The 24,811-nt window shown below is 36.5% G+C and overlaps 2 protein-coding genes across 13 annotated transcripts in view; one reads left to right on the forward strand and one right to left on the reverse strand.

Annotated features, from left to right (window-relative positions):
* Dock7 (dedicator of cytokinesis 7) overlaps positions 1–24,811 on the forward strand; it is a 187,927-nt gene that overhangs the window by 57,345 nt on the left and 105,771 nt on the right. The gene's annotated exons all lie outside the window — the stretch shown is intronic.
* Positions 9,949–17,226, reverse strand: Angptl3 (angiopoietin like 3). Its single transcript, XM_063259661.1, has 7 exons — positions 16,661–17,226; positions 15,798–15,908; positions 14,205–14,319; positions 13,164–13,277; positions 12,648–12,743; positions 10,546–10,809; positions 9,949–10,186 (listed from the first exon to the last, which is right to left on the reverse strand). The coding sequence occupies exons 1-7, from the start codon at positions 17,153–17,155 to the stop codon at positions 10,002–10,004; spliced, it is 1,380 nt and encodes a 459-aa protein (XP_063115731.1). The 5' UTR covers positions 17,156–17,226; the 3' UTR covers positions 9,949–10,001.

The following is a 24,811-nucleotide window of genomic DNA, read 5'->3' on the forward strand; positions in this document are numbered from 1 at the left end:
CCACTTATAAGTGAGAAAAATAAAGCTGAGATTAAGACACTTAGTTTGACTTGAATTCAGGTCTCTTTAATTTTTATATTTTCTTTATTGCTTCTCAGTCTTTTGGCTAAGATCAAGTGTAATTTTCTGGGTTTCTCATTCTTTGAGATAATAGGACATCGAATTAAAATTTCTCATTGCTAGATAACTGTTTCTACATTTTAATTAAAGCAGGAGAGAACAACATTTTATAGTTTTCTCAAAATCTGTTATTGTTTAATCATTTTAATAACTTAAAATTGATCCAAGTATAACATCATGAATGCCATTGTAGAGAATAATGTCTGTTAACTGGTGGAAACTAGGCCAGTGTAGAAAATCATGTTAAGGATGCGAATGCAGATTGAGTTATGCAGTCACATCAAGCAAGAACACTGTGTGCTTTAAGACTCGCATGCCTCAGCTTTCCCATGTGAACACGCACCCAGCACCTGCAGTTTAAAGGGGTTTCAGGCCCAGTTGGCTGGTGTAAAAAGCAGAAACACCGTGGTGGAAGGCGTAGTGGAGCAAACAGCTCACCTCACACCAGCTCTTGTACTAGAAGCAGAGCCAGTGCCAGAGAGGACAGGCCAGGGGCCAAATGTAGTGTTCCATGTCCTGGCTCCTTGACCCACCCAGAAACACTTAGAAGCGTGCTGTGCTAGTCCCCTAAGCACATCTCAGTCAGTCAAGTTGGCAACCCTAAGTGCCCCTAGTATGCATGTAGTTCTAACATGTCATCTCCTTCTGGAAGAGAGAAGTGAGTAGAAACCTGGTATGGTGGTCCATGCCTGTAATCTCAGCACTCGGGAGTCTGAGGCAGGAAGATCTTGCAAGTTCAAGACCAGGCTGGGCTACAAAGTGAACTCAAGGCCAGCCTGGACTGCATAGCAAGACCCCGTCTTAAAAAAACAAAAAAATAAGTCCAGTATTTCAAAAGATTTAAGTAGGTTTTATAGATTGTAAGCTAATGTGGTTTTGTTTTCGAGTTTATGGGAATTGTAGAGGTATGTTTACTTTTTAAGGTAACTTATTTGTATTTGCCTGTGGTTCTTATCATTAAAAGCTTTTACACTGCAGTAGCATTGGCAAGACTAATTTGAAGTCCAGAAGCTAGTTTCTGTGTGGAAGCAAGCTTTTTAGGCAAAGGAGTAAAGCCTAGCATATTAGTTTGAGAACGATCTTGAGAGATTACTTGTTGTATCTCAGTATCATTAGGTGGGACTGTATCTCAACTACAGAATTGATACTCATTTCAGACATTATTATTGTAAATAATACTCTATGCAAAAGTCGCTTTAAAAGTAGATTTATTGTGTGTAAATAAAAACATTTCCTTCTCTCAGTAGCTTATTCCCATATGGTTAGGTTCATCAAGATTAGATTTATTTATCATCAAATATCAGGTATTCATATTTTTCATCAAGGTAATTGGTTTCAGATTAGAGTTTTGTGTAATAACCTTTCAGTTTATGTACAGTTTATAAGGAATTCATGTAAAATACTTTAAGCTATTAACCAAATTAATAAATCATGTGATACAGGGTGTCAAAGTTACTACATTTCTTAATTTTTGGAGATAATATAGTGATCTGTTAGTAATGTGTTACCAGTAAGACCCATTGAAGCACGAAGGTTATATTGGGAGTGGGGTGGGGGGTAAGGAAAGAGAAGGATGTATTATTTCTGGAAAAGTTAATAATTCTTGGCATAAGGGTATCCTCAGGGAAGTAAAGAAAGTTAAATTGGATGTAAATTCAGAAGTAGAATTGCAGTTACTGGATTTTTTTCTACTGTTACTGTTTTTTTGAAAATGTTTCTTTTTTCTGGGGATTTAGCTCAGCAGCATAAGTGCCTGCCTTGCAAGCATGTGATCGTGAGTTTGATCCCCAGTACTGATAAAAAAAAAAGAATAATTATAAAGTTGATTGTTCCCCTCTTTTGGCAGGGGGTATTGGTCCTCGAACTCAGGACCTTGCACTTACCAGGCAGGTCATTGTGCCACTGAGTTGTCCCCAGTCCCGATCATTTCCTTTTAAGAAAATCAGTCTACAAATCATATAAGGAACTCATAATGTTTGTATTACTTGAAATTGTATAGCTATACATATAGCTTATGTAAAAAGTTGGCTTCTGTAATATTTTGTTACCGTTTTCATTTTAAGACTTTATTTGAAACTGAGGTTGACTAGTTTTCTGTAACACCTGGATGCTATAATTACCTATGTGTTAAAAATTTGTGAGCGTCAGATGCACATGAAGTACACAGTGGAAACTAAAGTGCACGGCATATATTGAATGCTCCATGGATTTTAGTCATTATCAGTGCCGTTGGTTTTATTAGATTACAGCTACCCATGCCTTGCACAGCGCGAGTGGGGTTGATTTGAGAGGGAGTAGGCTTTGGAAGTCTAAGTAGATAAGCGAGTGATTTTTATAAGGGTGCTTATCAAAGTCTGCAGAAGTACAAACAGCAAGTAAATGTATGAAAAAACATTCAACGTCATTGGTCATTCATAAAGTGCAAATTAGACAGCGCTGTTCTACTTCATTCTAGAAAGGATGGCCACTATCAAGAAACCAACCAGTAACAATGCCATCGGGGATGTGGGGGAAAAGGAATCCTTGTTCATTGTTGGTAGAAGTATAAATTTTGTATAACTAATACAGATATCAGTGTGGAGATTCCTTTAAAAACTAAAACCAGAGGTTCCATTTGACCCAGGTCTTTCCCTTCTAGGAATCTTTTGGAAAGAGTTAAAAGCATCATACCACAGTATGACGTATATACATACCCATATTTCTAGTACAATGTACAATGGCTAAGTCTTGGAAACAACCCGTAACCCTATTAGTGGATGTGGTTTTTATGTACAGTGGAGTACTACTCTGCCATAGAAAAAGATAAACGTGAGACATTTTTAGGAAAATGGATGCACCTTGAGATCATGATTTTAAGTGAAATAAATTGGATATACAAGTTTATTATCATATTACTTCTCTTGTTTGAGAAATCCAAAGGGTAAATAAGGAACAAAATGGAGCATAGATACTGGGAAGCAGGAAGAACATGCTCAAATGGGAAGAGGAACAAGGGGGAGGGCAGGAGAAGGGAAGGGAAGGAAAAGGGATTTAAAATAAATGGAAGGAAAAAATGGCAACAAAGCTTTGGTAAGTGGGGTAAGAGAGAAAAGGTTGAAGGAGGGGAAGGGAGTGGGAAAACTAAGACACACTGTGTACAATTGCGAACTTCCTGTGGTGGTAAGCTGATGTGTGACTGACAGGCACTACTAATAAAATACACTGAAATTTGGGGTGACAAGAGGCATTATAGTGGCTATTGCTCATTTCCTATTACCTTGTTTTGAAGTTCTGTATTGCTTTCACTGTTTTGTTTTGATTGACTTTATCCTATTTTATTTGGTTTTGTTTTGTTCACTTTAAAATAAAAAAACAAGAAAAGCATGGAAAAGGTACAGACACACAAAAAAGTCTATGGAGCCACTTGGGATGGGTGGCCACTACACAACGGCAGCTCCTGAGCTGTGCTTATCTGTAAGTAGCTCTGAATCAAGGGGTCATTCAACCTCCTCATTGGCATGTCTCCTGGAAATCCAGGCGCTGTTCTTCCTCATATTTCCAGTAAAAACCTACTGATCTAAAAAGAAAAAGTCACAAAATGCTATTTTGTGACTTGATGTAGCTGGATACTTAACTTTTGAACAGTGTTAACCCAGGAGAGATTCAATCGTTCTAAATCCTTCATGTAGGTAGTTGAAGATACACAGACAGCAGTGTCTAGCAACCAGGAGGTGAAAGGTGTTTGCTACTGAGCCAAGCAATCAAGGTTTACATCAGATGGTTGCTTTATGCTGGTATAGTATCGTAGAGAAGGTACCAGTGCATAGAACATTGTAATAAGGGAACAGTGAGCCCTTTCTTACTGATGGGATAAAACCTTTTCTCAGATACCTGAGACACTCACAGAGGTGAGTGGGAGACCCTGTGTGATGTTACTTGTGTTCCAAATTGTTGCTTGACTGCCACAGTTGGATTCAAGTTGGGCTAGACCAAGGGATGTCTCATTGAGCAGATGCTTGAGACATCCAATTCTCAAGAGTTGTGTCCACAGGGCAGATGACATCCTGGGCAAGGCTGTGGGACCTCCCCTTTCCCAAGGACGGCCTTGGCTATAATCACCTGTTGAACTTGTGTATCTTTGGTCTTCTCTCCAAGTCTTGGTAAGAGCAGCTAGCAGATATGGTGCTACCAAAACTGTACTGAGTGCTGTGTACAGACGCAGCAACACCAGCGTGAGAAACAAAGGCCAGGCTGTGGTTACTATGCTGCTGACTGCAGTGGTCAGGGGTATCACTACTCAGTGCGTGCAAGACCTTAGTAAACCTTTTATTTGAGAAGTAACCTGAATACAGTTTAAAGTTTCTTATTTAAATTTCCAAACCTTACAGAAGTGAAGCAAACTGGTTAGTTGCCATTGTCTGTGATTCATCTATTGCTTGGCCTGTTTTCCTCCTGCTTTTCCCTAGTGGTGTGTCCTTGGTCTGTTAGTCATGCAGAGTGCATCTCTACCAGGACTTAAAAGCCCAGAATCAGTGACAGGTATCATGTTTCATGATCCCTGCACTGTTACCTTCCTCAGTTTTCCTTGAGTAATTTAATAAGTTTCTTGCTCACTAATAAAACCTCTTCCACAGAGTTTTCTTTCTAGGACTGCCTTGGCCAGCCAGAATGAACATATCCCTGTGAGGCTGTGACCAACGGCTAGATGGTTATTATTTCTTTCTTTCTTTTTTTTTTTTTTTTTTTTTTTTTGCTTTTTAAAATTTATTTTACTTTTGCTTTTAATGGTTATTATTTCTTAAAATTGGCTTTCAGGTGGTGGCAGGTCTCCCCTGGGGCTTGGTTACTCATGGATCCTAAATCGTAGGATCTTTGGAATGTTTTTAAGTACATAAACTAAAATACATATGATGTGTAGTGCCGTGACCCAGTGCAGTTCCTGAGGTTCTTGGGGTTAAGGACCGGTGGGAAGATGAGAAAAATAAAGAAAAGACAAAGCTGGGGTCAGGTGGAGCCCTTATCCTCCTGAAGGGAGGAAAGGAACTGCTCAGCCACTGTAGCACCCTTATTTATATCCTGGGAAAGACAATGTCAGTTTCAACCCCTCTGCCTAGCAACCCATTGCCTGGCAGGCCTGGGCCCCCCTGCCTTCTTGGTGCTAGAACAGCTTGTTTACATAGCTTGTTTTGGTCTCTGTTTTTTCTGGGCTGGCCTTGCTTTAGCCTGACAGTGTGCTCAATCTCTAGCGTTAATGGCTCCCTACAGTGTAAAAAAAAAAAAAAAAAAATTGATTATGTAGAATTAAATGATCAAAACATTATAACTGTGGCTTCTTTATTCATGAATTAAATAGCCAGGCCTAGCCTCAGATATAAAAATGACTGTTTAACTACTAAAAATCTTATGTACTGCTGTGATTAGTTTCCTATATTCTTTTTTTTTTTTTTTTTTTTTTCTAATTCCCCCTGTACTGGGGATTGGATCCAGGGAGTGGAGGGCTTCACCCCCCAGCCCTTCCTACTTTGAGCAGGATCTGACTGAGTTGCCCAAGAACTCTAACTCCAGAGCCTCCTGCCCAGCTTCTCCAGTAGTTACAATTGTTTCCTGCATTTTTTTAGTTAAGGAAGTACAGATTTCATACTGGTGTTACTGCAAGTCAGTGGCAGACCTTCATTCAGTGTCTGCTGTTCTCGTTAGACAGAGTTACTTGCTGCACTACCCACTGGTGCTTCACACTTCTGCCACATTCTCTGCTATTTTGACTTTGCCCAGCATGTAGCACTCTGACTTTTATTATCCCTAATTGGAATTAGTGTATTTTAACTATAAAACTTCTTGAGCTGAGAGCCCTGTTTCCTAACGTTTTGACGTGACCAACCAGGAGTTCTTAAAAAGCTCAGGCAGGGCTCATCTGCAGATAGTGATATGTTACTTCAGACTGCCAAAGGAAGGGATAGAATTCCAAAAAGGCAGACTATGAAAAAAAGCAGTCTTGTCTATACTGAGAATGAGACTATTTTCAGTTAGGAAGCATCTGCACAGTTTATATACTTTAAATAGAGTATGGAAATGATAGACCCAGGTTTTAGAAGTCTGTACATGTGTTTAAAACTGTTCAAAAAGCCACTCAAATGTAGCATCTGACTTGATGACGACAACCCTGTGAGGTGTTGGCAAGCCACTGTTTACGTGGGTATGTAAACTAAGGCTCGTTTGCTTATTTGGATGTGTACAGCCACAACCACACATCTGTAGGGTGTTGCCCTTTCAAATAAATCCAGTCATTTTCCTAGGCATTTTATTGTTCTTAGGGCTAAACATGTGGATTTAGAAAAAATAACTTATGTTTTATATGAAGTCCTTAATTACATTTCCTAAAATGTTGTTGAAACCTCATCTTAGAAAAGCTTATTGTGGAAGTTTGTTATTCATGCTTGCATAGCCTTGAACTGCACACCTCATACTGATTGAATAATTCTGCCCTGGTTGATATGCACTGAGAATACTTAGGACTTCAATAAAAGGGCTAATTGTTAGAGACTTTCTTTTCAGTTTTCAGAGTGACAGTACAGGTTAATCACTTGGTAGAGAACACATAAATGAAATGCTTGTGGTTGTTCATGATGATCACAAATAGGAATTTGATTATACCAGAAGATGAAATATGTAATAGAAATGCTAGTCAGCGAATACATTTTTTATTAATGAATGAGTTCATTGGATTTCATGATTGATGCTACCCGAAAGAAATGTATATGAAAATACAGTGATTGCAGGGTGAGAGAGTGCATAAAAATAATAGGGGAGTGTGAGGGGAAATCTGTGTACTTTGATCTAACATTCATGAACTGGATTAGAGTCTGGTATAGAAAATTTGCAGTAATTCTCTGAAATCAAGTAGATGCACCATACTTTCTGGTTCTGGAGTTTTCACTGCTATTTTTTAAAGTTTCCATTGTAATTTGCCCAATGTACTTTTTCTTTTTCTTACTTATGGAGTGCTGTTTGAGGAGGCTAGACATGCTGTGGTCACAGAAGAATGGGCAGCCGTGTACTGGGTGTTGCAGAGGAAGGGAGGTCATCTGCATCTGAAATGTGCACAGAACTTAGGGGATGGGGAGGCTGCCAGGAAGTGGAATGCACCAGGAGAATAGGGGTGAGAACGGCTGTGTTAGAGAAGTGGTTTGCATTGGGTGAAAACAAAAGATGAGACTGAGGTCAGAGGTAGGGACCCTTGACTACCTGGAATGGTTCGGGTTTTGTTCTGTGGGCCTTCAGGTTGGGGCGCACATCTTATGAGGGTACAGTTCCATGGAGTGTGTAAGTGCCTGAGACAAACTGCATCTCCTAGGAGTATCACTGTTGGGAAGACTGTGCGGAAAACAACTGTTTTTGCGTGAAGGTAGATTATGGAGTTTATGCATCTTAAAGATAAGATCCTAAGATTTAAAGTATGGTCCCAGTAGGATTCTAAAAGGTATTTATGCTTATAAGCCATTTTATCCTACAGTTTCAGAACCAGTGAGGGTCTGCTTTTATTCTTAAGTGTTATATTTCAGTAAATAAGCTTGAAAGACATTTGTCTAAGCAGTATGCCATTATACATTCACCATAGGAAGATGGAGGGGAGATATAAAATGAATGGGCTGGGTAGACTGATTAGACACTCCAGGACTTGGGGTAAAGGCATCCTTGAGAAGACAGTTTATCAGGTGAAGGGACCTTTCGAAAGGAGATCGTCCTGGACTCGGCGCATGATATCAGAGAGCTGGTTTACAAAGTTAAGAGCCAGAGGTGTCTTCCAGGTTCCAGGCTTCTGTGACTGCAGGCAGGGTGGCAGTGTTAATGGATGTAGGGAAGTTAGGAGGAAGGCAAAAGGCCTGGAAAGGACAGTAGAGACACAGGAAGGGGCTGACGAATTCCTTATTTGACATGCTGAATTTGAGGGACTGTCCAATGTCAGGGTTCTCCGCTAGGCAGGCAAGCTGCTGGGAACATGCAGTTTTGGGGAATTGATTTGTGGAAAATAGATGAGTCATAAAGGTGAGCAGACGGCATGTCTGAGGCTCAGGTAGGAAGGAGGATGAAAGGTTGTGTGTTTGTCCACAGCAAGTGCTGACAAGGAAGGAGCAGGGTTAGGAGACAGGCATGGGGGAGGGCGACCCGTGGGGCACGAGTGTGCTGGTGCTGTGGAAATAGCTGGACAACAGCTGTGCACAGGGACCAGAGAGATGGAAGGGAGAACAGGGAGCAGATGGGTGGGGGAGGCCCCCACAAGAGCGTGTGAATTCCAGCTCTTCAGACAAGCGGTCGAACGCATAGAAGCACGTAATTTTGGGAACATACAGGGCAAATGCCTATCTCTTTCTCTGCCAGAATTGTCAACCTGAGCTTTTATGAAGAAAAAAATCTAGTTTAGAATCCTTAAAAGGAGCAAAATGAAGCAGAGTATATGAGAATTTTGAAAAGTAGAAAAGGGAAAACAAATTCAGGAAGCAGTTGGTGTGTTACATAATGAGGTTTTTATATTCAAAAATTTCCTTACTTTTAAAAGCCATTTTGACATTCTGGCACTAGAAATTGTATATTTCAACAGTGTGGGCTGTGTTGGGTTCTGAAATGGCCTTTATTCTTGTGTTTTTCTGGAAGACTATTTATGTAGGACCCACATAGGTTATACATATCTTTTATGTATGAAATATTTAAAAATATAATAATGGATAATTAAAAGTGCATAATACTAAGATAAAGAATATTTACCAAGATAATACACTGTGTAAATTGGGTATTATATCCTTTGAAAACTGTTTAATTCAAAGTTTTGTTTCGGTAGTTTCATACCCAAAAGTAATACTATGCTGCAAAAATTTGTGTCAGATAGTCTTTGGGATCTAGTGTTTAAATTACTTAAATTAGAAATAACTTAGTTATATGTTTTTTTTAATGTTGATAAAAAACTATGAGAATTGAAATTTCTACAATTTAGGGACCAAGTCTTTATTTATTAAATTTTAAAAATACATACATGCCTGACCAGCTGTTTAAACATTTGAAGATGTTTTATGATTATTTAATACCTGCACAAAAATGTTAGACTCATGGTATATCCAGAAGGAGTAAATCATTCTTAAATGTTGATGCTGCAAAGGCATTCATTCTGACATACATATTCTGATAAGGTTCATTTAAAATTATTGGTTTACACAATATTGTGTTAAAATATATAAAATGCATGTGGTATAGACAATAACAATACAGTAAGACACATAGATACCTGATAGTGTGACTTAGTGATTATTATCATCTGCTGTACCTGTAAAAGACGGTGACCCCATTTTAATTCAGTACTTCATCCTGCTCCAATTTGGCTTTAGAATACATTTACTCCAAATTGTTTTGCAGAAAAAGAAGCATCAGTTTTAAAATTGGATTTCCGCATGTCCTCTGAACCACCTGAAATTTTGTCTTGAAATTAATATTTCATTTGACAAATATAAAATTATCCATCTTTTATGTTTACTCAATTTTAGAATTTTAAGAAAACTAGTTTTTTTTTAAATTGAGGAAATTGTTAAATTAGTCCATACTTTTATGATAAAAATTTTAAGTTTTCTCATTTTAAAAGTTATTTACAGATTCACCTATTTGCTATAATTTAGATTGTGACCATCTAAAATTTATTCCTATATCACAAAATATATGGACAGAGTATATAAAAATTTGATTGAGAAAGGTAAATGGTATTCTTTGAGTTGATGTGATGATATTTAATGTTGATAGTGACTTTAAAATTAAATGTATTTTGCAAACCTCTCGTTAAGGATGAAATAACCAGATTATTAAACTAAAGAAATTTGAAATGAGTTTAATATTTAATTTGTTGTCTTTGAATTTTCATCTACTCATTCAAAGCTTTCTAAATTTTTTGGATGAATTAATATTTTGGTTGATTTGATAGAGTATAAGTTTCCATTTGGAGACCTCCACCATATTCCTCTTCTCTTCTCTGTCTTAGATTTTGCTCTTGGTTTGTTATATTTGCCATTTAGGTTGTTTCCGTCACATGCATCATGCCACCACCAGCCTCCTAAAGGAAGATACAGAATTTAATGAGTACAGACTCACTTAGAGTTAACTGCTACTCTATTTCTCTGTGAATATACTGTTTCTTTTGAATATGACAGATTTGTAGATCCATGTATCCCAATTTTAAGTACTTTGCACAGCTCTTGTGTATACCAGGAAAAAGACCCCTCAGGAGGATTAGAGCTAAAATACCTAGTTGAGCTATAGCAGCGCTGTTTCTAAATCATTGCTAACAGATTTTTATAGAGGAAATGCATAGCTGAGAATAAGATTGGAAAGAATTGGGTTACAGAGTTGCTAAGAACTATGGGAAGGCATTTCGAAGGTATGAAAACAAAGCATTGGCAGTGGAAGAGGTACCTGAGTAACTTTCTGAGCAATTCAGGTGTCTTGCTTTATGATCCCAGGTGGAAAACATCAAGTCTTTGTGTTCTGGGAACACCTCGGGACCATTGCCAGTCGCCCCGGCCAGGTGTAACAGATAGTTGGTTTCATGACTTCCCAAGTGAAAAGAATATTCAACGTGATACTTGTTGTCTTTCCAGTCTTCTAGTTCAATTCGTAAAATGTAACTAGATTGCTTCGCTATGGAATATATCTTTTCCAGGCCCAGCCAAAATTCTCCTGAAAAGAAGTTTAACAATCTGTGGATTGCTAATTACACATTAAGCCCTGAGAATTTTTTAAAGTGTTCTTACCTTGTGTAAATAAGTTAATTGCTTTAGTCTTGAATTCTTGGTTATTTTAATAGACTTTTAAAGTACTTACTTTTAAACAATTTTATCAGTGTTAGCTTATGCAGAAACAATGCTAAAATATTAGTAGACTTGTCTAAAAAATGATTGGCATTTCTAAAATGGATATTACAAGATAACCTACCATTTGACACATATTAAGCTATTACAAATCTTAGATTTAGTCCTTTGTAGAATGTCACTGCTAAGTACTTACCTGTGTACCAACTTTACTATCAGCTGTGTATCGACAGTCACAGACAGTAAGAGCTTTGTAAAGTGTTTCCAGATTTGAATAATAGTAATGTCATTTTTCTCAAATACAAACTTGGCCATTGGTATTTGTTTATAAATGTGTTTTCTTCATAAAGAAGGGCATAAATTTTTAAAAATATAAAATTGAATGCTTGATTCTTAATAACTTTGTAATATTAGAACTAGCTTTTTTTGGAATTGAAGATATAAGGAAAAGTAAGTCTTTTTTATCATAATCCATATTAAAGTATTTAATGGAAAAAAGTGTGTATTTTATTGTTATTCAATTAGTTGGATTCGCCATTTGAAGATTCTAAGTGTAAGTATAAATGGCTTTTTCATCAGAAGTAAGTTAACTGGGCCTGGGGATTTAGCTCAGCAGCATAAGTGCCTGCCTTGCAAGCAGGCAGTCGTGAGTTCGATCCCCGGTACCGATAAAAAGGAAAAAGACCAAAAAAAAAAAAGAAGTAAGTAAACATTTTGGACTTAACTGTCAGTCTAGTTTTTGGGTTTCATGCTCTTTAAAAAAAGAATTGGAGCCACAAAACATCCCTGTATATACCTGTTAGGAATTTAACTGGAACTTTATATAGAAACTTTCAAGTCCAGTATTGTGACATACACCTATAATTTCAGCACTCGAGAGGCTGAGGCAGGAGGATCACTGAGAGTTCAAGGCCAGCCTGAACTGCTGTCTCAAAAAAAAACCATTAACAAAAACTTAAATGGTCAAAACATATTGAGTGTTTAGAAATTTGGTATAATAGAGATTTTCTACTTTATAAGTGAACTTGTACATCTATTGATTTTCATGACATGCCTTTTGGACTTCAAACATTTATTGCTTTCCTTTTGTTTGCTTACTTTATATTGGTTAGTGTTTAAAATAATTTGCATTGAGTTCACGAATTATTTGAACCAATATTCTGTAGTATACATTTATAAGATTTAAAATACTTGGAATTTAAAATTGTATCCTGTGTATATATTAATGTTTTCCTTGCCTCTTTTAACTTCTTATTTTATTATTACTTTTTACTGAGAGTGGATCCCACAACCCCATATGTGCTAGGAAGCATTCTGCAACTGAGATACATCTTTTATTCCTTCTAAGTTTTAATTAATTGTTTAAAATATTAATAAGAGAATACAGTAATACTAGGAATGATTATCTTTGCAGTTCATTCATGGTACTTACCACATATCAATGCATGTAGTACTTAGAATTTTCTTTAATAATTATAGTAATTTAAGCCATTGAATTGGATAAGTATAGTTAAGGATTATGATAAATTTAACTCAGATGATGACTGTGATGTTATTACCAACAAATGTGTATTTGTTAATACATTTTATGGGGTCTGGAGCTGTTTATTGTTCATTATTGCTTTTCCAGTGTCCAGTCCATAATAGGTTCTCAATAAATATTTTAAAATTAGCATATGAATGAATGATTAAATGAAGTCACCTTACCATCAAGCTTCCCAAAGCCATATTTGTACTTCTTCCATGTTTCATTGAAATTTTGTAATCCATCTGTTCGGTGTTGAATTAATGTCCATGAACTACCTGATTATAATGAATGAAATTTTGTGTATTTAGAAGATTAGTGTTGACAGATGTCAAAAAATTTTTTAAAGTTTCGCTGTAATTGGTGGTTTTACAAAGTAGTTTGTTAATGTGGTAATATAGGATAAGTGAATCGCTTTATTATTTATTATGGTCCCAAACTGGTAAGTGAAGGGCGACTAATTAATTTTTTTCTCAGTATACTTACTGCTAATGGTCACTTCAGATTATTTTATAGAAGAAATAGAGAATATTGAATAAGTAAATAATACACATTGTAAGTATTTAGAATTACATGAGTGCCTACCTGTGTTTCACAGTGTGTCTATTTAGGACAAAGGTAACAGGCTTAGCCTTGCTAGCAGTAGGTACTGCATAATGGGGACCATCCATAGCCCATTTCCCCCGGGCAGGTCTTACCTGCCTTGACGTCACAGTGAACATGAAACACTTGAGAATTGCTGGGTCTAATGGCATATGTGCCACTTCTGTGTTCACCTCTCTTATAAATGGCAGAGCAGTCAGCAGGAACATCTAGAATCAACCAGGTGTTGTTATATATAAAATTTAGCAATAAAAATGTCTTTGGAGCTGGAGATTTTACTTGATATTTAATGGAATTGTAGGGAATACAGGTTTTTTTTCCAGTGATATTTATGCTAACTCATTTTAATTAGACAGCAGGTTGTATAAACAACATAAAAGTAGTATTACCAAATACTTATACGTGTTATGTTTTTTAAGTGATATCTTTAAACATTATTACTGTATTTGGTTGACGTAATAAGAATACTAAGTGGCAGCACACATATGACACTGAGTACAGTGTTTAATGCATACCAGTTGCAAGTGTGAATGGAAATATGTGGATAGAGTAAATATGCATGGAAAATGTAACATGAACCTTTTTCTGTATGAATAGCATAAAAAAGTGTTTTGAGGATATATCATATTGTAATTTGACTGGGAATAGAGACTTTGTTCCTGCTACTTCTGTTTTGCTTTTGAAAAATTTCAAGGAAAATGGGAATAGTCACTGAAGCAACCAGTGTGACCTTTGCATCCATATTCAGAGGTTGGTGGCCTTGTGCGGTGTTTGCAGGCGCATACATGTGTACATGTATGGTTTCGTTTGCGCTGTTTGAAAGCAGTTTCCAGACATGACCCTTTAACTCCTTAAACACTTCAGAGTATCTCTTGCACATGGATGTTTCTTTTCCATAACTATAAGATTATCACAGGTAGGAAAATTAATCACTCCATATTTTAAGATGTGAAGTCTGTATTTATATTCTACTGATTGTCAGCAATATCTTTAAAAGCTTTAAAAATAGCCCAGGATTCAGTGTAAATTGACACATCATAACTGATGAACATACCTTTTTATTCTCTTAACATCAGATTCTGAGAATAAGGAATTTGACTGTGCCTTCCAAAAGGAAATCCTCCAGGTTGTCTTACCTTCTTGTTCTGCATTTTTTGTTGCATTTAGCTGAAGAGTGCGAGTAGTTCTTGGTGCTCTTGGTTTGGAAGAAAGAGAATTTTCTGTGAGTTCTTGAATACCAATCCTTCTGAGCTAATAAAAGAATGCAGGACTATTTTTAATAAATGGTACTGAATATACATTTAATATTTAATATTTCTGAACTGATTTCACATGGACAGTATGGAAAATGAGACTATAGATAAAAAGGGACTACTGTACATTTTATTCTTACATAAAATGTACATTGTTATTAATGCCACTGGTTTTGTGAGCAGGGCTTGTTGAGTCACAATTAAAAATAATTTAGAAAATTAAAAGAAAATTGCAAGTAGTGAGCAAAACCTTTTTGGAAAATTAGCATTATTTATCAAAATTTATTCAGTGGAAATCAGTAGTGGTACTTGTTTTGTTGATCTTGGGAATGATTTTTCACTAGCATCTCTGAATGTGTATTTTTTGAACACTTGAATGGCCTTTTAAAAGTATTACTAATACTTATTAAACTATCCTATTTTGTGATTCTTATATTCTGATAGCATTAGTATGAATACCTCCCTGTCTCAGCCAGTTGTTTGTAACGTGGATCAATTTAGTATTTCTGGCACCTGGTTTCTAATGTGAGTAATAATAATCATAGAAAGTCTTTCTGAATGGCTGAGTGCTGAGTTTATTTATTTATTTTTGTCTTTTTGTTTTTTTTATCGGTACCGGGGATCAAACTCTCGACTGCCTGCTTGCAAGGCAGGCGCTTATTCCGCTGAGCTAAATCCCCAGACCCTGAGTATATTTATTAGTTCAACTTCTATTTTTTGAGTGCCTACTATTTGCTACATACTGTTCTATATCCTGAGAGTACAGCAGTAGAAACAGTGGGAAAAATCTCAGGGCTTACAGAGTTCACACAGTAGTTCAGGAGTAGGCACGGAAGATCCTAGAACGCGTACATGAAGGCAAGTGTCAGGGAGATAAAGTTACTAAAGGGCAGGAAGAAGCTTTGCAGAATGGGAGTAGGGAGTTAGAAATTTTGATCAGGTAGCTCAGAAAGGTGTCATTGAGTATGCTGTGTATGATAGAAGATTAAAGGACACCAGGGAGAGAGGCACTGCGCCTTCCCAGGGTGGGAAGCAGGGCAGAGGCCATAGTTCTCAGATCAGGTTGAGATGAAGTTGGGGAGATGGTGAAGGGTCAGAGCAGCTCAGGTCCTGAGAACTAGCATGTGACCTGGGACTCACTGTGGGAGTCTCGAGCCAAAAAGAGGCAATGGTTAGCTTAAAATTCAGTAGGGTCACTGTGGCGGAATTAATGTCTTTTTCTCACAGTAATCCTGTAAGGTAGATTTTGCTACTATCTTTGTAAGACCTGTGAGGAAACTGAACTACCAAGGAAGTAAGTTTTAGAGCTGTGATTCAAACTCAGGTTACGGCCAGCTGCAGAGCCTGCAGTCTTAGTGGGTTGCTGTTGTGATCATTTGCCTCATAAGCCAGTTAATCTTTTAAATAACTTTAGTTAGTCTAGTGTTTAGATAAGCCGACATGTAAAATATTGGACATATCAAAATACGAACTTACCTGGTTTTCTATTTCTTTTATTTGACTGTGCTGTTGGTTTAATTGTTTATATTGTTCTTCTACTATCTGGAGAAGGTCGTTGATGCTGTTATCTTGCTGTTCTACAAAAGTCTGGATATCAACAATAGTTTGATTAAAGATTTTCTTTGTCTTTTCTGCTGTTTTATTTATAACTATCATGATCTAATATTTAGATAAATAGATTGGAAAAATTAATATTGGCAATTGTTTTCACTTGCATGTTTGTGTGTGTGTGTGTGTGTGTGTGTGTGTGTGTGTGTGTGTGTGTGTCTTTTTGGAGACGGGGTCTCGCTATGCAGTTCAGGCTAGCCTTGAACTCACTTTGTAGCCCAGGCTGGTCTCAAACTTGCAGCGATCCTCCCATCTCAGCCTCCTGAGTGCTGGGATTACAGGTTTGAGCCATCATGCCTGGCTACTTGTATGGTTTTTAAAAAGCATATATGATACTCTGAACTCCAGTTATAAGAAAGAAGGCCTCTCAAGTATTGTAATAATAATAATTTCTTAGCACTTGTTGAATTGTGTTTATCTGTTTTTAAACATGGAAGAATGGTTTTAAATTTTTACTTCAAGTCATTTGCCATAGTATAATTAGTAGTCTAAATTTTATTACTTAATTGATTTCTAATTTTTACATGAAATACAAAGTTTAGTTTTCATGTGTATGATTAGGGAAATGAAAACCAACTTAAAATTAGAGTAGAAATTTTATTGTATAGAGGATATTTTTCTTGAAAAATAAAATATTCAACAATGCAGCAATTCAAATAGTATGTCTCAGAAGTACTTTTTGACTCCACATTGAAAACATACTCATGAACCCTGTCTGATTTTTTACTTACTTTAAGTGACGTTACTTCTGGGTGTTCCTGAATGTCAGGTTGATTTTGCAATAGATTAGTTAACTGTTCCTCCAAATATCTCACTCTTCGCTGAAGTAGAAGTTTTTCTTCTAAGAGAGTTTCAAGTTTTGAGTTAAGTTCCAATGACATGTTCTTCACCTCTTCATTTTTGACTCGTAGTTTGGATGTAGTTCTTCTCAGTTCTTCTTCATCTTCTTTAATTTCATTAGTTTGCAGTGATAAATCATAAAAAGACTGATCAAATGTGTTGAGTTTTTGAAATATGTCTCTCATTTGGCCCTTAGTCTTATGGGTAAAGTCTCTAAAACTGTATCCCAACTGAAGGAGGCCGTTGGCTACAGTCTTTACGTCATTTAACATAGCAAATCTTGGTTTTGGCTCTGAAGTTGTGGCATCAAATGATAAATTGTCTTGATCAGTCCTGGAAGAAAGAACTAGAAGAACAATAATGAGAAAGAATTTAATTATGTACATTTTTCCCTAATTATCTAGTTTCAGGGAGTTTTGAGTAATTTTCTCCTCTAAGCAGACCTAGACTTTTTAAGTTTATATATACCAGGACTTGCACATAAAAGGTAAGGTTGGCAGGCAAATGTAGAATGTAGTTAATCATTAAGCTGTGTTAACTTGCACGAATGTAACCTTCTTTCACATTGAGTTAGCTCAATGCCAAATGAAATCAAGGAAATGAGAAATAAAGAGATAATTTGAAATTGCTATTGTTAATTTTGCTATACTATAAATCATGCTTTTAGTGTTAAAGACCAACCTGTTTTTAAAAGCTCTTTTTAGTATTTTATGATTTTAAAATAGATTTTACAAATCAAAATCTTTCGATGGGTAACTTCATTAAAACTGAGGAAAAATTAAAATGAATTAAGTATGCATATCACGAATTGTCTTTTAGTGCTTTTGTAAACAGCTTCTGGTGCCCAGAAGTCTTCCTGTGAAGCTCCCTTTACCCTTTGAGGTGGTGTTACAGCGCTCCTTGTTCTCTTTCGGTGGCGGTCTGTCCCGAGTTAGCATCAGGACATGTTCCTTACTCTTTGTCACTGTATTCCTCTGGTAGTGTGTCTTTTTTTGCTTCGCATTTTGTAGCCATCCCTGTCAGTCATCATGAAATCAGCACAGCAGTGTCTGCCCCTCTCCCCACTGTGTCACGGGCTTTGGGCTCTTCTCCACGTACCCCTGGAGCACTGATACAGACACTTAGCCTTCTTCAGCCAAACGAGAATTAAATATGAGATTCCTCCAGTGTCTGAAGCTGTCATCTGCCCACCGTAGTTTTTTGAAGTTTGTGATCTTAGTGACAATTTTGATATTCTAAATTTAACCAAAAGCAAAGATTAATAATAGGTCTAAAAATGAAAGTTCCATTGTCCTTGTCAGTGTTAAAAGGAAAAATATTAAATGCTTAAATTATAAGTGGTTATCTTCATTCAGTTTTGTATCAAGAACTTTTTGAGAAACTAAATTGACATGATAAAATTGATAATGTGGGTTCTCGAGTCTTGACTGTGGTTTGAGCCCAAAACCTTGTTTAGGTGTTTGCCTTCGAACAAATTATTTAACTTCCTCATCTGTGGTCCTCATTTGTATTGGGAAAACTGTAATGCATAATATATAACTCATTATAAGGATTTTAAAAAAGAGTAAATGGAGAGCACTTACAACTGTGTCTGGCCAGCAGGAAGTTCTCAGTGTTTGTGTATTACAGCAAACTGATTTTTAACTTGTGTGTGTGAATATGTGTATGTGCATGGATGTGTGTTTAATCAGTACTATATAAAATGTTTTTCATAAAGTTCATTGATTTTTTTTTCCTATGTACTACAGATTGTACTTAGGGCTTTTGCGTGAACTACATTCCCAGCTCTTTTTTTATTGCTTGAGACAGTCTCGAATCAGGTTGTCTAGGCAGGACTCAAGATTGTAATCCTCCTGCCTTAACTTCCTAAAGTACTGAGAAGTTAATAGCTTTTTGACAAAGAGAAAATTACTGACATAATCCATTTCAGTTTAAAATTTTAGATTGTCAAGCAAAATTTTACAGAATAAAATATAAGTGAAATAAATCAAACACATATGTAAATAATGCATTACCTCCCTGGTATGAGAAAATGAAAGTGTAAATAAGAACCAAAATGTGCAATAGACATTGTGAAATAGGAAGAAACTGTTCAAAAGGAAAAAGAAACTAGGTGGAAGAGGAAGGAAGGAAGGGACAAGAAAAAGTTTAGGAGGATAAAATGGAAACAGCTTTGTAGATGGGGAGGGGAAGAGGGTTTGAAAGGATGGGACAAGAAGGGGAAGAAAAAAATCAAAATGTCATGTACAGGTGAAAATTCCCTCTAGTGAATATGATAATTATGTATAACTTAATTGTAGCAGTTAAAACTTTAAAAAGAGGTGCTAGGCAATAAAGCAACCCCCTCACCTCCCTGGTAAGCAGCCGTGATTTGAGCAAGTATTGGGCGACCCAGGGAGAAAACCAGCCAGCCAGCATCTTCGGAAATCCATGCCATGTTGGAATTTTGGGCACTGGGAAACCAAGCAACCCACTTGTCTCCCTGGTAACACCCGTGAGTCTATCGGTGTGCGGACTGAGAATCAAACATCCCATACCCCCCGCACTCACCCATTAGCAAATGGGAGCCAGAGGTCTGAGCATCTCTTGGGAGGATGGCCATATGCAATATAGCAAATACGGGGGATTTCCTTCTACCTTCTCTTTGAAGGCAAATACTGCTATTACTGTTTTGCTTTGTTCTGATTAATGGTATTGCTCTATTCAATACTCTGTTTTGATAAGTTTTATGATGTTCTGTATTTGGTTTGATTTTTCTATGCCTGATTGAAAGGACAACTATTGTGAAGATAACGAGATATGCTATGGCACCTATTACTGTTATCCCGGTAACCTACTGTGAAGTTCTGTACCAATTTCATTGCATTGTCTCATTTGGCTTTGTTCTGTTGTATTTTACTGCTTTCAAAAGGAAAAAAAAAAAAAAAAACCTTAAAAGCAAAATTTGTTTCTTAGAAATGCCTCTTCTAGTGTAAAATAGAGCCATTTTTGCTGATTTAGTACTAAGGGGTTGGGTAGTAGTGAAACATAGTGATTACGAACGTGCTTTTGGAGAAATACTGTTTAAGTTGAAATCTTGGCTCTGCTCTTCTTTAGTTCTCTGAACTTTGGTCAAATTACTTAGATCAAAGTTACTGTTTTTTCATGTCGTGTGTAGAGAATAGCTACTCAATGGAAATGTGAAAAAATTAAAATTAGCATTTTCGAAACACCTAGAATATTATCTGTTGTGTAGTGAATACTATACATTACTGTGTATTTGCTTTTTAATACTTAACAAATGCAGTTCAGTGTGTTCCACAGCACTGAACTGTAGTGTTCTACTTGGGAAAGTTGTCCATATTCATAGTAGGGTTATGTAAATGGGAAATTCTGCTAGAATCCAGGTTTTCTGAGGTTTGATGTCTTGAACCTTAGTAAGGAATTAAGTCTCTTAGTTAGCTTGTGTTACTTTTTCTTAGGTTTCTAATACAAAATCATTAATACTTGTAGCAGAAATAATAAAAAGAACACATACTTGCACTAGTGACAAAAAAATGATTTACCTTCGTTTTATCCTTTGCATTGATTCCTGTCAGAATCAAACTTTATATTAAACATTCAGGGTGTCTCATTTAAAGAAAAAAGTTACATCATGATCACTGGTCATGCAGGTCATATTCCAAAACCACTTAACTGAGCGGTCAGCTTTTGTGCCTTAACCCTATGATTGTGGCATTTCCCCCACTTGGTAGTTGAGGAAGAGTCGAGTGGACCCGGCTTTCTCCCTTACTACAATATCTGTGGCATGTTGTCCAGATCTCTGTGTGCTTTTAGCTTATATCCCTTATGAGTCTGTAGTACTCTGGCTTATACTTCATGGATGTAATAACTATTCATGAAGCAGGCAAGAGGGTAATAAAGATGTGACATGAGGGAGTTTCCCAGGTGCAGAGCTTACCCACGGTAAGTCATCTCCCTTTGATATTCAGGTTCTTTTTAGAAAAGAGAGTTTGAAGAGTAGCCCCTTTGGTTGCCTAGAAGTATTGCGGCACTAAAACAAAAAAAGTGGCTACATGGAAGAATTTCCTCCCAAATTGAGTGCTAAGCTAGGATACTGATGCTTCGTGTACAACTTAGCCTCTCGCCTGTAATATCTGCAGGCTAAGTTAATGGTCAGATCTTCTTGGTTCATAGTGTATTGGTTCCAGGTAGAAATACATGGCTGTTTTCTTACATTGGTTGAATTACATTCCTGAACATAATAAAAGTGAATGATCTACCTGATTATAAGCTGCAGATATATTTGGAAAAGGTAAAGAAAATAGTTTCATAAGTGATTTTATACCTACCTTTGGATGCTTCCTTAACACACATTGTTAAAGGCAGAAAGAATGTAATCTTTGCTTGAACTTGTTCCTATTTAAATAACATCCTGGTCAAATATAACCAGTAACTTATTTTTTAAAGTGCAAAAGAAAGTTAATTACTGTTAAGCAGTTTTAGGCACTAATTTAAAGATTCCTGGCTTCTAAGAATGAATACACAAAATGTTTTAGCTATGTAGATTTTTAGGGCATTTAGCAGCCTCTGATATTTAAAATTCTAAGCAAAACAAAGTCCTTTTACTTTCTCCAGGTTATGCAATCTTACAGAGATACGGCTTCTAAATAAAGCACAAAGTATTTGGCTTTTTGCAATATTTCTTTAATTTCTTCCTTACTTGTTTCATGGTTTTTTTCTCAGCTCAGGATAAAATAGGGCCTTCCTTATTCATAAAAGCAAGGGCTCTGTGAGTGAGCCGCACCCCCACCCCAATTTTTGTTTTTGTTCTAGTGCCTAAGTCCTTGTAAAAACTCAGATATTTCAGAAACCTCACAAAAATGAAATTCTTGACTTTACAATCTTCTATTAGGTACAATATTTGGTTGCATGTATGTATCTTAATTTAATCACCTTTGTTAATGATCTTTTAAAACTTTTTCTAATTACAAGCTGTGCATACAAATTTTATCTTGATGTATGTTGCTAAGTATTTCTATAGGCATCTGTAGATGTGGGCTTTACACTATCTGTGATTGCCATTTTCAGGTTCTTTACAGGTCATTTTACATGTCTGAGAGTAGCATCTGATAATTGTTCTTTTCTTGTATACTTTTATCAGTGCTTCAGTGAAAAAGACAAAAATACTGATAATCTAACAGAAATGTACCTACTTTATTGGCTTTTACTCACTTTGTGAAATACCTGTATGTATGGAATTCGTTTCCTGTCCTCAATCTCCCTTTTAAATTTTGTCTTTCTGATTAATTTAGAAATTAGTTACATATTATAGGTACTCTGTGTGTGTATTAACAAGTAGTGTTTTTCTGATTTGTTATTTTTCTTCTACTTATATTTATGGTATAATTTCCTGTATAGATACTTTAAAAGTTATATGTGTTTCATATTTTGTGTGTGTGTGTGTGTGTGTGTGTGTGTGTGTGTGTGTGACTTAGGCTTAAAGATGTCTCCCTCAGTGATACTTGGTCTCTTTAAACCTATTCTGGTGCATTGTGGTATATTATTTAAGCTTTGATAGTCTTTTGAGTTTTTTCAGTGAGGAAGTATAATGTGAGGTTGCTCTAAATGGCTAGTTAGCTACTTTAATGTTATTCACGACCTTATTCTTGCTCATTTGAAATTACCGAGGAGGATTTATTTTCAATACAAAGAAAGATTTACTAGGTTTATTTGGGAATTTATTAGTGGATTGGTAAACAAAAATAATGGATATAATTGCATGCCTTTGTCCGTCAGAGAAAGTTGAGTTTAAAATTACATTGCTTGTTATGGAGTCATACTTAATTTGTGATAATGTTCAATCATTTCCCATCTAACCTGGAATCTAGATTTCTAGAACTGTTAAATCATTTAACTGTTATGTGCATTCTCTATTATTCATTTATCCATTTGGTAAATATGAGATATTATTTGAAACATTGGGGATATAATAAAGAGATAAATAAGCTGTTATCCTTATGGAATTTGAACTGTATCACAGAAGATACATATTTGTAAAAAGTAATACATAAATGAACAAGATGATTACAGACTAATCAGATTGTGGGGTGATGTATGGTGTATTTTGTTTCTCTGTGTATTTTACATGTCGGTGTTGTCTTATAAATTTCTTACTGATTTTTGTGGGCAGAGTCTTTGATCCCAAATCCTCAGATCAGTTCCAGAGTGCTTTGTTCACAGAGCTTCCCCAGCTGCATTATAGTTATCTGTCTCCCTGATTGCCCCTCTGACTGTAGGTTTTGTGAAGTCAAGGAGTGTTTCAGCTCTGTGCTCTCAGCATATAGGATGCTTATAGACTCAGTAAGTTTGTTGCAGTGAGAACGTACACCAGAATGAAGGCCAAGACCTTATTACATGGTTTCTGTTCCCTTACCCTCTCAGAAGTCATAAACTCTTGTTCTAGAATATGCAAACTGTCTCAACTGGATTCTTCTCATGAGATTTAATCAAGTATAAACTTTTACAATTATCAAAGACTTAATTCCTATATTCAATCTGATTATTGCATTATCATTTTCTATTTCACAGGTATTCTTTGAAGAATTAAAATTGTTTCATTTTACTTCCTCTGGATTTACTTTTTTTTTTTTTTTTTTTTTTTTTTTTTTTTTCTGGTCATTTTGAGACAGGGTCTTGCTATGCAGTTCAGGCTGGCCTTGAACTCACTTTGTAGTCCAGGCTGAACTTGAACTCCCAATGATCCTTTTGCCTCAGCCTCCCAAGTACTGGGATTACTGGCATGTGCCACCATGCACAGGTAAATCTACTTTTTTTCTCTTTTCAGCCTGGAGTTAGTTACTGGTGACTTTGGTGTTGATAAATTCCATGGCCATTTTTGGTTTTGCCTCATTGAGCAGCTGACTAGCATTTACTATTTATTTACTATATTTTCGTCCTTTGGTTTCTATGTCACGGTATTCTCCTGGTTCCCCTTTGAATTGTCACCTCTTTTTGGCTGGCTCATCTGCTCAGATCACAGAATCTTAGATTTCCTTAAACACCATACTTGGAATAAAACAAATTAGAAATTAAATGACATAATTCTAATTCTTCAGAGTTGTCATTGAGAATGATTTTCAGTGTGGGAAAAAATAATAGGAAAAATAGCAAAAATTAAGTGAATAAATACTATAGTCCTCATATGAATTGGAAAAACTAGTATAAACTCAGGATGCATTTCTTGTTGAAGCACTATTCTTTTTAACTTTCCTAAAGGCCTAGAAATAATGATTGACCCACAAAGAAATGCTGAGACTATGGTTTGGAAAAAAATTTCTTACTCAAGAGAGCTACAGCTCATTGGAAAAAAGACTGACTCCAGATATGTGGAGAAAATGTGCAAACACAACTGTGATAATCAGGGAGTGCAAGGAGAACAAGACAATATATGACACATAATTTGTAGTATTGTTGATAAGGGTCCCTCAAGTAGTCAAATAGAAAGTGCAGGGAATCTGTCCACACACTAAAGACCTAGAGAATCCAACTGAGGGCCTGAATCACTTATGTTCTACATGAGTTCAGCTGAAGACCTAGAGCCTATGAAAATGTCTCATACAAGTCTGTTCCATGGATGTGCACTGGGAAGGCCCCAAGGTCAGTGGTGGAAGCTAGAAAGTCTGTGTCAGTGGGATGAAGGACCTGTTCTCGGAGGTTAAGGTTTCTGCACTGGAGCCAGGACACAGCAAAAAAGTATGAACCAGAGCTCCACCCAAAAGCACCACAGTCATCAGCAGTCACAGTAAGGTCCCATGCTCCTAGCGACAATGAGAAGAGCAGAGTTCATAGCAGAAAGCCAGTGTGACAAGCTTCCCCTGGAGTTTGAGCAACACATACCTTCCCCTCCGGAGCAAGGAAGCATTGCTCAGTACAAGGACCAGGGCTCCCCCAAAGTGAACCACAGCCATTCTCAACAAAAAGGTCACAGGCTCCTCTGACAATGAGAACAGCCACGTTCATATCAGGAAAAAACCTGACAGGCTCCTCCATGAGAACCCACT

This window comes from Cavia porcellus, unplaced genomic scaffold, assembly GCF_034190915.1.
Source record: "Cavia porcellus strain 051 isolate PalLab524CR breed Dunkin Hartley unplaced genomic scaffold, mCavPor4.1 scaffold_1, whole genome shotgun sequence".
Taxonomy (NCBI): Eukaryota; Metazoa; Chordata; class Mammalia; order Rodentia; family Caviidae; genus Cavia; species Cavia porcellus.

Bases quoted from the DNA above. Each gene is read 5' to 3' on its own strand.
- Angptl3 (XM_063259661.1), bottom strand. From the start codon at position 17,155: ATGTACATAATTAAATTCTTTCTCATTATTGTTCTTCTAGTTCTTTCT. The intron at 15,909-16,660 runs GTAAGTAAAAAA...GTTGATATCCAG, and splicing joins CAGAAGTAACGTCACTTAAA to ACTTTTGTAGAACAGCAAGA. The intron at 10,810-12,647 runs GTAAGGTGACTT...ACTTCTTTTCAG, and splicing joins TGGCTTTGGGAAGCTTGATG to GAGAATTTTGGCTGGGCCTG.